The following is a 16,706-nucleotide window of genomic DNA, read 5'->3' on the forward strand; positions in this document are numbered from 1 at the left end:
CACTGCAGATGGGATGTAGAGGAGCTCCTTCTCTTTTTTTGTTAATTGCTTCAGGTCACTGTGGGCTTAAGAGAAAGAAGAGAAGACAGATTCTAAAAGTGAAGTCCTAGTTCAGCCCAGCACAGCCAGTGGCTCCACAGGGGGAGCGGCGGTGAGCAGTGCCGACCACCATGAACCCAGTGGCAGGTTATCTAGAAGAGCGTGGAATACAGGAAGGACTGCAGTAGATGCTGTCACTGCTAGGGAATGTCCCCACCAAGTTCCGTCATTCCCAAATGACTTTCAAAATTTTTTTGCCATATCCATGCACTACCTGCAATATCATACACCTAACATTTTAAAACAGATTCATTTGTTTTAAATTTATTTTAAATTTTTTTAAAAATTACAATCATAAATGAAACTCAGGGAGACCAATTACACATAGGTAACCATAAAACAAAATACAACAGAATCTATAATGTAATTGAAGACTAACCAGATATATTTTCTACAGAAGACTGAAATTGAGATGTTATTTCTTTTTAAAGGGGGAGATCAGTGTATGATGGAAAGGTTTTAAAGATATACCATTAACAATGGAGACTTTCTCCTTGATGGAATCAGAAGAATTAAGAGGGAATTTTAAAGAAAGTGCCTTTTGTAGTTATGTAAGTCAATCTTACATCCGTTTACCAATTAAAGTAATGATGTGTAGCTCCAGAGGGATGCACTCTGCACTAAGAATTAAAAGCATAGTTCAACAGTTTGGGTTCATACATTTTAAATTTTGTATTTAAAAACATAAAAGTTCAGTTACATTTTGGTCTGGGCTTTTCTGCTTATATAAGTGAACAAGATATAAAATCTATTTGAGGGGCAATAACTATCAAAAAAGCATCGCTATGAAAATAGACACTGAGGATTTGAGAGTTCAGCCCCCTGCACTACGTCCACTACGTGCTTTGGGGTAGCAAGCAGGCCTGGAGTTATGAACAGGCCTTTCCCAAACAGAACAAGCCTCATCTCTCCTGCTGGCAATGTCCATTTGAAGCACCACTTTTCATAGACTTTGCAGAATCAGGACAGGTGCTGAGGCTCGAGCCCTTGTCTTCCAACACCAGTAGGGCAAAGCTAACAAGTTGATACCTGTTGCACGGGCCGCGCCAATCATTCTTCCTCGAATCAATCCCTCACGCTTTGTATTTCTTATGACTTTAATTTTTCCAGGGAGGTATTTTTGGACATATTCATCTAGTTCTCCTTTCAAATCATCTGAAAATAGAGTCCCACAATTATTCAAGCTGTATGAGACATATATAAAGACACTTTACAGCTATTCTAAAGTTGTATCTAGTACTTGCTAAAATTCACAACAAACTATCAATAAAACAAAATACAGAATATTATTTTAAATGAGTATTGTAGCTTATCCTGTAGGAAGAAAAAGGAAGGAAAGAAATGAAGGGTAAGAGCTGGAATATTAGCCAAGAGGAATACTTACTTTAGTTATAGACTTATTTGTATCTCCATAGCATCAAGCACAATATTTTGCATAAACAATGTTTGGAATGAGTATTTTGAGTGCATAAATGTTCAGCTGACTGTATATAAATCACATTGATAACAAAGAAAATGAGATATAAATGCCTTTTATTACAAAGTAATTTATTAAGTCTTAGTCCATTTCAAAGTATTTAAGAAACTTCTATTGCCCCTACCAAGAATAACAAGAACAGCATTGAATATGTTGTTTTATTAATTCAGCATCTTTCTTCTAAGGTTGTTAAATATTTTTTAAGGAATTCTATGTCATTCACCTGTATATTTCATAATAACTTGAAAGATCGTGTAAGATAATAAGCAGTAATTCTTTCCATAGTTAATATACAAACCACCCCAAATTATGAATTTTTCCTTTTAGGTAAAATAGCCACAAAGTGAAAACCAAAATACAAGTTGACTTAAAAAAAAACCACCACCATAAATTCTAGAAATCAGTATTAACCAATCTTCTACTTGGTCCAGACTCAGTTAGGTTTTCTGTTTGTTTGTTTTCAGCCAAGGTTTGAGAATTTTGCTCCCAAGAGTCTCTGTCCATTTCTTTACCGTCTATATTTAAGTATACTGATATACCAACTCTGATGTTGATACAAGTGGCACTTAAGAAATGCCTGAGGCCGGGCACGGTGGCTCAAGCCTGTAATCCCAGCACTTTGGGAGGCCGAGACGGGCGGATCACGAGATCAGGAGATCGAGATCATCCTGGCTAACCCGGTGAAACCCCGTCTCTACTAAAAAATACAAAAAACTAGCCGGGCGACGTGGTGGGCGCCTGTAGTCCCAGCTACTCGGGAGGCTGAGGCAGGAGAATGGCGTAAACCCGGGAGGCGGAGCTTGTAGTGAGCTGAGATCCGGCCACTGCACTCCAGCCTGGGCGACAGAGCGAGACTCCGTCTCAAAAAAAAAAAAAAAAAAAAAAAGAAATGCCTGAGTGCATGAAAAAGTCACTGGCATACACCTATACCACTGTGTTTCTGCAGGCTGCTGTCATGAAAAGAGCAGAAGGCTTGGAGCTATGCAGACTACAGGTCTCACTTCCACTCTACTACTTAACAGCTATGGGGTCCTGAGCAAATTACTTAATTTTTATATTTCTCCCTCTATAAAATGGGCTTCCAGCCTTTCTTGCAAGGTCACTGAGAGCTGAATGAGCAGTGTAATAAAAAGCCTTCTATCCTGTTTGGGTACACAAAGCCATTCTTAGCAAGAGTCTATGTCGAATTAAAGAAAGGTGTATAGAATATAGAGTATGTAGTGAATCATAAAATACTGGCATTCAGAGATGGTTGAAGAGCTATCAGAATGCAATCCACTTTTATCTGGGGACAATCAGTGTAAGAGACTTAATAGAGAGGCATAAGCCAAGGCACCATGCCAAGTGAAAAAAGTCTATCTCAAAAGGTCACATATTGTGTGATTCCATTTATATGACATTCTTGAAATAACAAAATCAGAGATGGAAACAAAATCAGAGAGTCATGGTTTCAGGGACCGGGGAAGAGTAGAGGAAAGCAGGAGGTGTGACTAGAAAGAGGCAACACGAGAGCCCTCCAGGTGAGGAAACAGTTCTGTATCACTGCAGTGAGGGTTGTGGGAGTCCACCTGTTGACAGAAAAACCCTGGACCTCACACGTGCTGTACCAATGTGGATTCCTGGTTCTGACAGGGGAATTTTATGATGGAGAAACTGGGTGAAGGGTACACAGACTGTCTTTGTAACTTCCTGTGAATCTACAGTTCTTTCAAATAAAAAGAGGTGTGTTTTTTAAAGTAAGCCACGGGCAAAATTTCAAGGGCCAAATTTGGTTAGCATAGTTTATAAGCAGGTTACAAAGATAATGGATTTCTTCAAACTTATTTGTAGTCAGCCCAGCTGTGATTGCATGCGTAGGATCCCTACCTACCACATACTGGAAAGTTCAGCTGTGTTAATATTTGTCAGTGCTGTAGTGACTGACAGCCTGCATCCAATGTTACCAGTTACAGCATTCCTTACCAAAGTCACTATCATCATCCACAAGGATGATCTCATGAAGCAGGTGTGCTGGCGTGCGGTCTATGACACTGTGCACTGTCCGAAGCAAGGCAGAAAACGCTTCATTATAGAAACAGATAACAACACTAGCAGCTGGCAGGTCAGGTGGGTAGAACTTTTCTTTACATCTGTAAAGATAAAGATGAAGAAATTCTGACATTTTAAAAGGCGCAAGTGGTTTAGATTATTATTCACCTACAGATTTACTGTCCCCTTGTTCACCCTCTTCCCTTGTTTTTTTTTTTGAGACAGAGTCTCCCTCTTGTTGCCCAGGCTGTAGTGCAATGGCGCTATCTCGGCTCATCGCGACCTCCACCTCCCAGGTTCAAGCGATTCTCCTGCCTCAGCCTCCCGAGTAGCTGGGATTACAGGCATGCCCCACCACGCCCGGCTAATTTTGTATTTTTAGTGGACGGAGTTTCTCCATGTTGGTCAAGCTGGTCTCAAACTCCCTACCTCAGCTGATCTCCTCGCCTCAGCCTCCCAAAGTGCTGGGATTACAGGAGTGAACCACCATGCCCAGCCTGTTCAGCCTCTTTCTAACATTACGGGAACAACAATTTTTTTTCTAAAAGCATTTACAAAAACAGTACAGTTTCTTCTTCAAGAGTTTACATTTTGTTAATAATGTCTCCCTCCTATATCTGTTATCTTGTTTACTTTTGGATAAACTTTTTCTTTTTTTGAGATGGCGTTTTGCTCTGTCGCTAGGTTGGAGTGCTGTGGCGCAATCTCGACTCACTGCAACCTCCAACTCCCGGGTTCAAGCCATCCTCTCAAGCTGTCTCAGCCTCCTGAGTAGCTGGGATTACAGGCATGCGCCACCATGCCCAGCTAATTTTTGTATTTTTAGTAGAGACAGAGTTTCACCATGTTGGCCAGGATGGTCTCGATCTCCTGACCTCGTGATCCACCTACCTCACCCTCCCAAAGTGCTGGGATGACATGCGTGAGCCACTGCATCTAGCCGGATAAACATTTTTTAAACTTCAGAGTTTTTTTTCTTTTTTGGAAGAGAGGTTACATAAAAATGTAAGTTCTTTTTACCAAAATCACGGCAAGTGTTTCATGCAGCACTCATAAGCTGACACCCAGCTTCTCCTCAATGAGGTTTCAAAAGGAAACAAATATAAAACTTTATATTTGAAATTTTATTTTTTTGCCCAATAATAAAAAAGATTTGAATAAATTATGATATACCAAGATAACAGAAGAGCTTCCATGTAACAAATCATTCTAAGCAACTATTTGGAAAAAAAGGGTAAGGAGCTTTAAGCAACATAAAAAAGCCATGAACTGGCCAGACGCAATGGCTCACGCCTATAATCCCAGCACTTTGGGAGGCCGAGGTGGGTGGATCATGAGGTCAGGAGTTCGAGACCAGCCTGGCCAACATGGTGAAACCCTATCTCTACTAAAACTACAAAAATTAATCAGGCGTGGTGGTGTGCGCCTGTAGTCCTAGCTACTCAGGAGGCTGAGGCAGGAGAATCACTTGAACCTGGGAGGTAGAGGTTGCAGTGAGCCAAGATCACGCCACCACACTCCAGCCTGAGCAACAGAGTGAGACTCCATCTCAAAAAAAAAAAAAAAAGCCATGAACTTAGAGAACACAATCCAGAACCCTGAATTATTTCCCAGGACACACATGACCCTCCAGCATCTGAGCCCTGCCTCCCTCCAGCCTTGTCACCTTTCTGCAGGGACCACTCTAGTACTATGCCCCCATTTCCCCAAACCCTATCACAGCCCTTACTCATGTGCTACCGCCAGGACTTGTTGACTTATTTGCCTCTCCTGCTAGACTCTGAGCCCTGAGAACTCAGAAACTACTACATTTGTTTGTTTCTTCCAGGGCTCAAGATGGCATGTAGCAAACAAGGTGCTCAACAAATGTCTGTCTGTCAAATGACTGACCACATGCATGAAAAGCCTTTGATGGAACAAAAATAATGAAACAGAAAAGTGAAATGAGCAGTAAAATTCTTCACTGATTTTAATTCCTGTTTGCCACGAATCCAATCAATAAACATTTAGAACAAACTTATACTCAGGTTATTTAATTAGCACCCTACTCTCCTTCCCCAGGTGATCTGAAATGTTAGTCCAACAGCAAGCTCTAGGACTCTGTTGGTACATCTCAGACCATGTGGCTTCACATAGAACACAAGTGGAAATCTGTCTCAAGTTTCCTAGTATGCTGAATAAAAGGCTACACTGGGAAATAGGAACACCATCCTCGTGACTTCTTACACTGACATTAAAAACATCGTGTTGTTAAAATGTATTTGCAAATCCGATAAGGCACATACGCTGCATTCCTTGTGTCTGGCACATCTCTGTGGTAGCCCAAGCGGTTACTGATAAGCATATTAAAAGCATGTTTCTGATAGCCCAAGTCTCTCAACTCCTGATCGCGTTCATTAAAAATCATACCTGCAAAAGAGTGAAGTGAGCGAATTAAATCTAGAAAGTATCACCAGTTACTGTTAATGATATTATGATCTTAAGAAAATGCTGACTTTGTCCTATTATAATCTAATATCTCTCTTCTCAAACTTAGGTTATCTCCAGGTTGAAGTCAAATTCTTGTCAGTCTAGGTCAAAGCAAGCGTGTCTTAAACATAAACACCATCTGCTCACAAGCCATAATCTTTTTTTTTTTGAGACGGAGTCTCCCTCTGTCATCAGGCTGGAACGCAGTGGCACAATCTAGGCTCACTGCAACCTCCAACTCTCTGGTTCAAGCGATTCTCCTGCCTCAGCCTCCCAAGTAGCTGGGACTACAGGCACATGCCACCACGCCCTGCTAATTTTTGTATTTTTAGTAGAGACGGGGTTTCACCATGTTGGCCAGGAAGGTCTGGATCTCCTGACCTCATGATCTGCCCGCCTCAGCCTCCCAAAGTGCTGGGATGATAGGCGTGAGACAGCACGCCCGGCCACAAGCCATAATCTTAATAGTTTATTATATTCAAGAGAAAAATGTACCTGCAACAAGGAAAAATTTTTTTATAATTTTCCATTAAAGCAATAGATTTTAGAACCCCAATGGCCCTCAACAGGCCTCACTTACATCCAAGTTTTTATAGCAGTCTCTCTGCAGAAAAAGGCAATTGATAAGCTTTTCTATAAAAAGAGTTTCCCAGGTCAGACACAACGGCTCACGCCTGTGATCCCAGCACTTTGGGAGGCCAAGGCAAGAGGACTACTTGAGCCCAGCCTGGACAACATAGCAAGACCTTGTCTCTACTACAAAAAAAAAAAATTAGCCAGGCATGGTGGCTCACACCTGTAGTCTCCATGACTTGGCTACTCAGGAGGCTGAGGCAGGAAGATTGCTTGAGCCCAGGACATCAAGGCTGCAGTGAGCCACAGTTGTGCCACTGCACTGTGAGATCCTGTCTTTTAAATTTAAAAAAAAAAAAAAAAAAAAAAAAACCTTCACAGTTTCTGGTTTAACTGTCAGGGAATTCCTCCACAGGCCTAAACAAAGTCACTGTGATATTAGGCAGGGTGTGGTTGCTTATGCCTGTAATTCCAGCACTATGGGAAGTCAAGGCGGGCAGATGGCTTGAGGTCAGGAGTTCAAGACCAGTCTGGCCAACATGGCGAAACCCCATCTCTACTAAAAATACAAAAACAAAAACAAAAACTAGCCAGGAGTAGTGGTGCATTCTTGTAGTCCCAGCTACTCGGGAGGCTGAGGCAGGAGAATCTCCTAAACCCAGGAGGCAGAGGTTGCAGTGAGCCAAGATCGCACCACTGCACTCCAGCCTGGGTAACAGAGCAAGGCTTTGTCTCGAAATAAATAAAATAAATAAAAGTCCATTGTTTTAAAATAGTAGAACTCTGTTCCTTTAATACAGTGCATGTTTTATGAATATCTAGGTGTAAAGGGATGAGAGATAGAATGCAGTGTTTCCGGCCAGGCATGGCTGCTCATGCCTGTAATCCCAGCACTTTGAGAGGCCGAGGTGGGTGGATCATGGGAGGTCAGCAGTTCAACATCAGCCTGACCAACATGGTGAAACTCCTTCTCTACTAAAAATACAAAAATTAGCCAGGCATGGTGGCACACGCTTGTAACCCAGCTACTCGGGAGGCTGAGGCAGGAGAATCGCTTGAACCTAGGAGACGGAGACCGCAGGAAACCAAGATCATGCCTCCAACTTGGGTGACAAAAGCAAAACTTTGTCTCAAAAAAAAAAAAAAAATAGAATGCAGTGTTCCCCCAATTTATTTGAACCCAACTAATGTCCCTAAATCCACTTTGAGAAACATTATATCTTAATATGCCTTCTCTCTGCAACTGTTTCAACTGCAGTTCATCCTTTTTAAACACAAAACAACAAACCTCCACTAGCATTTTATACAAGGAGAGAAACTCCAGAAGAGAAGACACTTTGGTGATGACCAAAACATAAAATAAATAAAATTAAAATTGCTTGATACCTAGCACCCAGAGCAGAGCCTTGCACAAAGAAGAGTCTCAATAAATACTCCTTAATTCAACAAGTATCAGAGGGTGACCTCATGCTGAATACTGAAAGAATCATGTTCTATTATAGGTCTCTTGATGAAAAGATGCCATATGAAAAGATTGTTTTAGCTTACTTTTCTTACTTCCCTGCTCAAATAAAATTGTAGCCAAACCTCAATTAACATGTCAGAGGACCCTTTTCGATTAATTTTATAATTAATTTCAGATCAAATGAGAAAATGTTTTTAATTTTAAATTTATTGTTAATTTTCTTTTTTTTCTTTTTTTTCGAGACAGGGTCTTGCTCTGTCCCCCAGGTTGGAGTGCAGTGGTGCCATCGCGGCCACTGCCTCCTGGGCCCAAACAATCCTCATAAGTAGCTGGGACTACAGCCATGTGCCCCCACACTCAGCTAAATTTTAAACTTTCGGTAGATACCACCTAGGCTGGTCTTAAACTTCTGAGCTCAAGCAATCTACCAGCCTCAGCCTCCCAAAGTGCGGGGATAACAGGTGTGAGCCACCAGCCTGGCCAATAATCTTTCTCAAATGTACCTTTTCATAGGTTCCTTTCCCTGCTTGTCCATTAATTCTCTACTCAGAAATCTGCATACTTTTAACTACTGCTATATTATTTATACTAATTCCTTCTGTATTAAATTTATTTTACATAAGAAATTTTGGATTTTTCATTTAACTGTGATAATTATGCACATAACATAAAACGTACCATTAGAGACATTTAGTACATTCTCAACGCTGTACAACCAGCACGATTATCTAGCTGCAGAATATTTTCAGCAGCAAAGAAGAAAACCCTATACGCATTAAAACAGTTATTCCCATTCTTCCTGTTCCCCAGTCTCTGGCAGCCCCTAATTTGCCCTCTGTCTCCATGGACCTGCCTATTCTAGACATTTCACATAAAGGGAACCCTACAACATGTGACCTTTTGTGTCTGGCTTCTTTCACTAGCATAATGTTTTCAAGGTTCATGCATGTTGTAGTATGTATCGCAACGTCATTCCTTTCTCTGTCTGAATAATATTCCATGGTACGGACAGACCACACTTAGTTTATCCCTTCATCAGTTGATGGATATTTGGATAACATGTTGTCACCTTCTGTCTACTGAGAATAGTACTGTTATGAACATTGAGTACAAGTTTTTGAGCACCCGTTGGTAATTCTTTCAAGTACAAACCCTGGAGTGGTACTGCTGGGTCATATGAAAATTCTGCGTTTAACTTGTGGAGGAACTGCCAAACTGTCTACAGTGGCTAAACTATTTTTCATTCCCACCAGCAACGTGTGAGGGCTCCAGTTTCTCCACATCCTCACTGTCGCCTGTTACTCTCCTTTTTAAATTTATTATTATAGCCCTCCCAGTGGGTGTGAGATGGTTATCTCGTTGTTTTGATTTTCATTTCTGTAATCACTAATTATATTAAGCATCTTTTCATCTGCTTCTTGGCCATGTGTATACCTTCTTTGGAGAAATGTCTATCAAATCCTTTGCCCATTTTAAAATTGAGCCATTTGTCTTTTTATAATTGAGTTTTAAGAATTGTTTAGACCAGGCACAGTGGTTCATGCCTATAGTCTCAGCACCTTGGGAGGCCAAGGCAGGCGAATGGCTTGAGCACAGGAGTTCGAGACCAACGTGGGCAACACGGTGAAACCCCGTCTCTACAAAATATACAAATGTTAGCTGGGCACAGTGGTACACCCCTGTAGCGCCAGCTACTCGAGAGGCTGAGGCAGGAGGATCACGTGAGCGAAGGAGGTTGAGGCTGCAGTGAGCCGTGACTGCGCCACTGCCGTCCAGCGCAGGTGACAGAGCAAGACTCTGTCTCAAAATGAAATAAAATTACAAACAAGCATCCTTTATATATTCTGGATACTGAACCCTTATTAGAAATATGATTTACAAATATTTTTTCCCATTCTGTGGGTTGTCTTTTTTCACTCTTTTTTTTTTTTTTTTTCCCTGAGACAGAGTCTTGCTCTGTCGCCCAGGCTAGAGTACAATGGCACGATCTTGACTCACTGCAACCTCCACCTCCTGGGTTCAAGAGATTCTCTTGCCTCAGCCTTCCAAGTAGCTGGGATTACAGGCACCTGCCACCACGCCCAGCTGATTCTGTATTTTACAGAGATAGGGTTTCACCATGTTGGTCAGGCTGGTCACAAACTCCTGACCTCAGGTGATCCACCCACCTCAGCCTCCCAAAGTGCTGGGATTACAGGTGTGAGCCACTGTGCTCAGCCCTTTTTTCACATTCTTGATGTGTTATGTGATGTACAGAAGTTTTTTATCTTTGATGTAGTCCAATTTATTTTTAAAGTTGGAAAGTCTGAGTCTTACAACTTTTGTTATTTTTCCAGACTGTTTTGGCTATTCAGAGCCTCTTGTAATTCCATATTAATTTCAGGATAACCCTTTCCCCTCTTTACAACAAAGACCACTGACATTTTAATAGAGATTGCACTGAATCTATACATTGCTTTGGGTGATATCTACATCTTAACAGTATTTAGCATTCCATTCTATGAACCTGGAATATCTTTCCATTTATGTAGGTTTTCTTTGATTTCTTTCAGCAATGTTTTACAGTTTTCAGCATACAAATCTTGCAGCTCCTTGGCTAAATTTATTCCTAAGTGTTTTATTACTGTTGATGCTATTGTAAATGAAATTGATCTCTTAACTGCATTTTCAGTCACTCATTGCTACAGTATAGAAATGCAACCGGTTTTTGCCTGTTGATCTAGTACCTGCAACTGCCAAATTCATTTATTACCTCTAATAGGTTTTTTTTGTGGATTCTTTAGGATAGTCTTTAAGGAATTTAGTTTTTCAGTTAGGCAGCTGGAGTTTGTTATTCAAATATCTACAATTCTCTCACTACTTCTTTCAAAAGCAAATACAGAGTCTATTCAAAATGGTAAACCCAGTATTACTTCTTGATAAAAACTTTACCAATGTAACTATAAATAAATAAAAGAGCTAGATATTTTCCCATTAATGCTTTAAAAATGTCCACTGGCTATTTGAAAAAGATTTATGAAAATTGTACTTTATGAAAATTGAAGTTGGCAAGATCACATCTCTATTTAAAAATATTTTAAATGAAAACTGAATTAGATATTCACTTGTTTCCTCATAAAATTTTTACATACTTTTGACTTCCTTTATTAGAAAATCATTAAGTCCTAAGAACTGATTTTATTTCTTTGAAACTATGACGAAGTGAAAACTCTATTTTAACATTTCTTTCACATTCTAAGGTTCTCTCAATCTCTCAAATATCTCTTTTATTTTACTCTTAAATTACCTATTATTTGATGTTTTTGTGACAAGATCCAAGTTCTTTAAGTTTTAACGATAACAAATTGCTCATTTATCTCTTAAAATAAAATTTGTCAAAATCAATACACTAAAATTGCAGTATTCAAAGGCATAGACAATAGAGTCTTGCATCCAAGTTGAAGAGAATATAATTTTTAAGAGGAAAAAGAGCTTTCTATTTTATACTAAGATTTAATAAACTATATTATATATACATATATTTTTTTCTAGCACCTTAGTAATTCTTATTAAGTGAAAATCATATTAGATGTAAATAACCCCAGCTTATTTTTAAACTCAGTACTTTATGTTCTGTATTAATTAAATGTACCCTTAAAAATAAGTTAAATATAGTCAAGGAAACTTTCAACCATTTCTTTCCCTTATTAACAATCCTAGCAATTGAAACCTTCTTCCAGAGCTGGGCACAGTGGTGCATGCCTACAGTCCCAGCTACTCTCAAGGTTGAGGTGGGAGGACAGTTGAGCCCAAGAATTCGAGGACAGCCTGGGCAATATGGTGAGACCCCATCTCTTAAAAAAACAAACAATAAACAAACCCCTTCTCCCATAGGTTCCATTTTCTTTCTAGCCTTTTAATTTTTCTTTTCTTTTTTTGTTTGTCTTCACTGGACCTTGTTTGTTTTCTCATAAAATACTGAAGTCAGAACTGGATAAATTAGAATATAAATCCCCACTGACACCCCTTGCAGAAACCACAGAACTTCAGCTAGTTCACAGACAAAATAAATCAGTGTGGGAAAAAATGATGCAGCATTTCTAATCTCCTAATTAATCTAATTAATCAAACTTCCATTGATTAAATACATTGATATGGCTGCTGGTAAACATCATATACTCACCTAATTCAAAAGAGAATTTCAAGTGGCCTTCTTCTGGATCTTCAACATGACTGTCTATCACATCATCGATTTTGTTTGCTTTGAACTGTGGCTCGAGTAGTCGACTTGGGCCTCGAGTGAAACGAGGATAGAATTTTTTTGGAGATGGTCCGCGGGGCCCAGACCCCTTGACGGGCACATTCTTAAGTGGCTGAGTCACTTCACTGAAGTTAAAATAAACAAAAAGCAAAACTGTCCAGGTCGCAGATGTAAAAAGGCACCCATAACAGAAATACCGAACTGTGACACTTCCCATTATAGACCTAGCATAGCTGAAGGGCCATTTTCAATTTCCTAAAAAAGAAGAATAAATATGTTAGACACTTCAGCACACTTTTAAATCATCCACCAAATACAGAATCATTGTTTTCCAAACCAACAAGGAGGACCACTATGCATACAGTTAACAGAGATTGAAATACAAGAAGATATATGGATAGTACTGAGTTTTTAAAAAGGGTTCAACAATGAAAACCTCAGGCCCGTGGGTTAATGCTCAGAGAACCAATGGCAGTGAAATAGCTGATTTATTCATTTGCCCATGTTAATGGATACTTCTTCACCTTTGTTCTGGACTGCTTTCAGTTGGGTAATTTTTCTCATCAGGTTATAACTTTTCACAAGGAAAATAACAAGTACCACATGTATCATAACAGGACAACTAAAGTCCCTTCCAACTATACAACTGCAAGATTCTTTTTTTAATCCAACGATCTTAAAATCTATTATTATAAATAAGCAACTCTAAGCAACTCTGGCCAGGCACAGTGGCTCACGGTTGTAATCCCAGCACTTTGGGAGGCTGAGGTGGGCGGATCATTTGAGGTCAGAAGTTCAAGACTAGCCTGGCCAACCTGTATCTACTAAAAATATAAAAATTAGCTGGGGGTGGTGGCAGGTGCCTGTAATCCCAGCTACTTGGGCGGCTGAGGCTGGAGAATCTCTTGAACCCAGGAGGCAGAGGTTGTGGTGAGCCAAGATTACACCACTGTACTCTGGCCTGGGCAACAGAGCAAGACTCTGTCTCAAAACAATAAAAATAAATATAAGCAACTTAAAAAAAAATAGTTCTACTTTCCAATCAAAGGTTATGCCTGCCCTAGTGTCCACTCTAGATCTAAGTTATTTTCAAATAAAGAGTTCAGGTAATTATGTTCCCTCACCTATAAAACAAGGCAAGAACTAAATGTGGCACCGAACAGCAATTTTTCCTTAGTTTTTTTTTTTGTTGTTTTTTTGTTTTGTTTTGTTTTTATTTTTTAATTTTTTTTATTATACTTTAAGTTCTAGGGTACATGTGCATAACGTGCAGGTTTGTTACATATGTATACTTGTGCCATGTTGGTGTGCTGCACCCATCAACTCGTCAGCACCCATCAATTCATCATTTATATCAGGTATTACTCCCAATGCAATCCCTCCCCCGTCCCCCCTCCCCATGATAGGCCCCGATGTGTGATGTTCCCCTTCCCGAGTCCAAGTGATCTCATTGTTCAGTTCCCACCTATGGGTGAGAACATGCGGTGTTTGGTTTTCTGTTCTTGTGATAGTTTGCTAAGAATGATGGTTTCTGCATCCATGTCCCTACAAAGGACACAAACTCATCCTTTTTTATGGCTGCATAGTATTCCATGGTGTATATGTGCCACATTTTCTTAATCCAGTCTGTCACAGATGGACATTTGGGTTGATTCCAAGTCTTTGCTATTGTGAATAGTGCCGCCATAAACATACGTGTGCATGTGTCTTTATAGCAGCATGATTTATAATCCTTTGGGTATATACCCAGTAGTGGGATGGCTGGGTCATATGGTACATCTAGTTCTAGATCCTTGAGGAATTGCCATACTGTTTTCCATAATGGTTGAACTAGTTTACAATCCCACCAACAGTGTAAAAGTGTTCCTATTTCTCCACATCCTCTCCAGCACCTGTTGTTTCCTGATTTTTTAATGATTGCCATTCTAACTAGTGTGAGATGGTATCTCATTGTGGTTTTGATTTGCATTTCTCTGATGGCGAGTGATGATGAGCATTTTTTCATGTGTCTGTTGGCTGTATGAATGTCTTCTTTTGAGAAATGTCTGTTCATATCCTTTGCCCACTTTTTGATGGGGTTGTTTGCAAGATGGCCGAATAGGAACAGCTCCAGTCTCCAACTCCCAGCGCGAGCGACACAGAAGACCGGTGATTTCTGCATTTTCAACTGAGGTACTGGGGTCACCTCACTAGGGAGTGCCGGACAATCGGTACTGGTCAGCTGCTGCAGCCTGACCAGCGAGAGCTGAAGCAGGGCAAGGCATCGCCTCAGCTGGGAAGTGCAAGGGGGAAGGGAATCCTTTTCCTAGCCAGGGGAACTGAGACACACAACACCTGGAAAATCGGGTGACTCCCACCCCAATACTGTGCTTTAAGCAAACGGGCACACCAGGAGAATATATCCCACACCTGGCCGGGAGGGTCCCATGCCCACGGAGCCTCCCTCATTGCTAACACAGCAGTCTGCGATCTAACCGCAAGGCAGCAGCGAGGCTGGGGGAGGGGCGCCCGCCATTGCTGAGGCTTAAGTAGGTAAACAAAGCCGCTGGGAAGCTCGAACTGGGTGGAGCTCACAGCAACTCAAGGAAACCTGCCTGTCTCTGTAGACTCCACCTCTGGGGACAGGGCACAGTTAACAACAACAACAACAAAAGCAGCAGGAACCTCTGCAGACGCAAACGACTCTGACAGCTTTGAAGAGAGCAGTGGATCACCCAACACCGAGGTTGAGATCTGAGAAGGGACAGACTGCCTGCTCAAGTGGGCCCCTGACCCCTGAGTAGCCTAACTGGGAGACATCCCCCACTAGGGGCAGTCTGACACCCCACACCTCACAGGGTGGAGTACAACCCTGAGAGGAAGCTTCCAAAGTAAGAATCAGACAGGTACACTTGCTGTTCAGCAATATTCTATCTTCTGCAACCTCTGTTTTTTGTTTTTTTTTTTAAGACAGAGTCTTACTCTGTCACCCAGGCTGGAGTAAAGTGGCAGGATCTTGGTTCACTGCAACCTCTGCCTCCCGGATTCAAGCAATTCTCCTGCCTCAGCCTCCCAAGTAGCTGGGATTACAAGTGTGTGCCACCACGCCTGGCTAATTTTTGTATTTTTAGTAGAGATGGGGTTTCACCACGTAGGCCAGGCTGGTCTCAAACTCCTGACCTCAGGTGAGCTGCCCGCCTTGGCCTCCCAAAGTGCTGGGATTACAGGCCACTTATTTTTCCTAAACTTTCTGATATCTGATCTTCATGGAGGCTAATACAATTTCCTAAGGAATTCTTTCTAAGGAGCCCAATGCACATATAAAATCATCTCACTACATAGACTTACGGCAGAGAAACCATATAAGCAATGCAGATACATAAGAAAACTGCACAGAAATACTGCTTTTAAGTTACTTATTTCTACAGCATAAAATAATCTTAAAAATGGTATTATCCCCAAAAGATCAGGACAAAGCAAATCGGCATCAGTAAAGCACCACTGGAAAAATCAGGTTCTCTTGTACAAGGTTATGCCATGAGCCTAGAAGATGGTAAACAGTTCTGTTTCTTAACTGTCTGCCAACCAAGAACTATTAAATATTCCATTACAAGTCAATTAAAAAGTAAAAAAACAAAATAACAGTAACATACCAAAACAAAACAAAAACCCAACCAAACAAAAACTCCCACCAACAGTAATACCAGAGGCATGGCTGGAAATGACGAGTACAAAGGAAAATCAGGCGCCAATGAAAGCACTGCTATGTTAGCTGCAGGCACTTTTAAAACTAAAGACATAAACAGAAAAACACAAACACCTGAAGTAGAAGAAAACGTTCTCTAAGTAATGAAGCCCACGAGAGCAAAGGAAAAGACAAAAAAAAATGCAACGTGCAACAAAAATATTCCAACAAAAATGTACAGAGCAGTGACATTTAGGTGAAACAGACATTATAACTCCCTAAAATGTTTGCTTAGGGTTAGACAAAGAGCAAGTAAACAAAACAACAAGAAAGCACTGCTTCTTCCAAAGGCCATGAGATCCTAAAGTTAAAGACTATAACTGGACAGGATGCTCTGAATCCTGGAGGAACTAGGCACCTAGGGAGCCAACCCCTTCTTCAACCACACAGCAAGATTCACACTTACAGGTTGTTTTCCTCAAACCACTCCCGGCCTTCCCACTTCCACCATGGGCTGCTTGGCCCTCACAAAAGGGAACCACCCAAAACAGACCCTGAAGAAAGCAAGGGCTGCTCCATTAGCAGCTATGAAAGATGGACACTGATGTGGTTTCTCACATTTTCTTTAGCCTGATTCCCACTATCATGTTGGACCATGTCCAACCTGCCTCCAAATGTCTTGGTTAGTGCT

General features: G+C 40.9%; 1 protein-coding gene across 3 annotated transcripts in view; it reads right to left on the bottom strand.

The window, feature by feature from the left end:
- The window catches only part of GALNT11 (polypeptide N-acetylgalactosaminyltransferase 11), an 83,772-nt gene that overhangs the window by 15,241 nt on the left and 51,825 nt on the right, over window positions 1-16,706 (bottom strand). For all 3 annotated transcript variants that reach the window (XM_033191780.1, XM_033191781.1, XM_033191782.1), the window contains exons 2-5: window positions 12,274-12,606; window positions 5,890-6,013; window positions 3,539-3,705; window positions 1,129-1,254 (exon numbers count right to left, since the gene is read on the bottom strand). In XM_033191780.1, the coding sequence (XP_033047671.1) occupies window positions 1,129-1,254; window positions 3,539-3,705; window positions 5,890-6,013; window positions 12,274-12,568 (712 nt within the window). In that variant the 5' untranslated portion in view covers window positions 12,569-12,606. The remainder of the gene's footprint in view (window positions 1-1,128; window positions 1,255-3,538; window positions 3,706-5,889; window positions 6,014-12,273; window positions 12,607-16,706) is intronic.

Source organism: Trachypithecus francoisi, unplaced genomic scaffold (assembly GCF_009764315.1).
Source record: "Trachypithecus francoisi isolate TF-2019V2 unplaced genomic scaffold, Tfra_2.0 Lachesis_group4, whole genome shotgun sequence".
Taxonomy (NCBI): Eukaryota; Metazoa; Chordata; class Mammalia; order Primates; family Cercopithecidae; genus Trachypithecus; species Trachypithecus francoisi.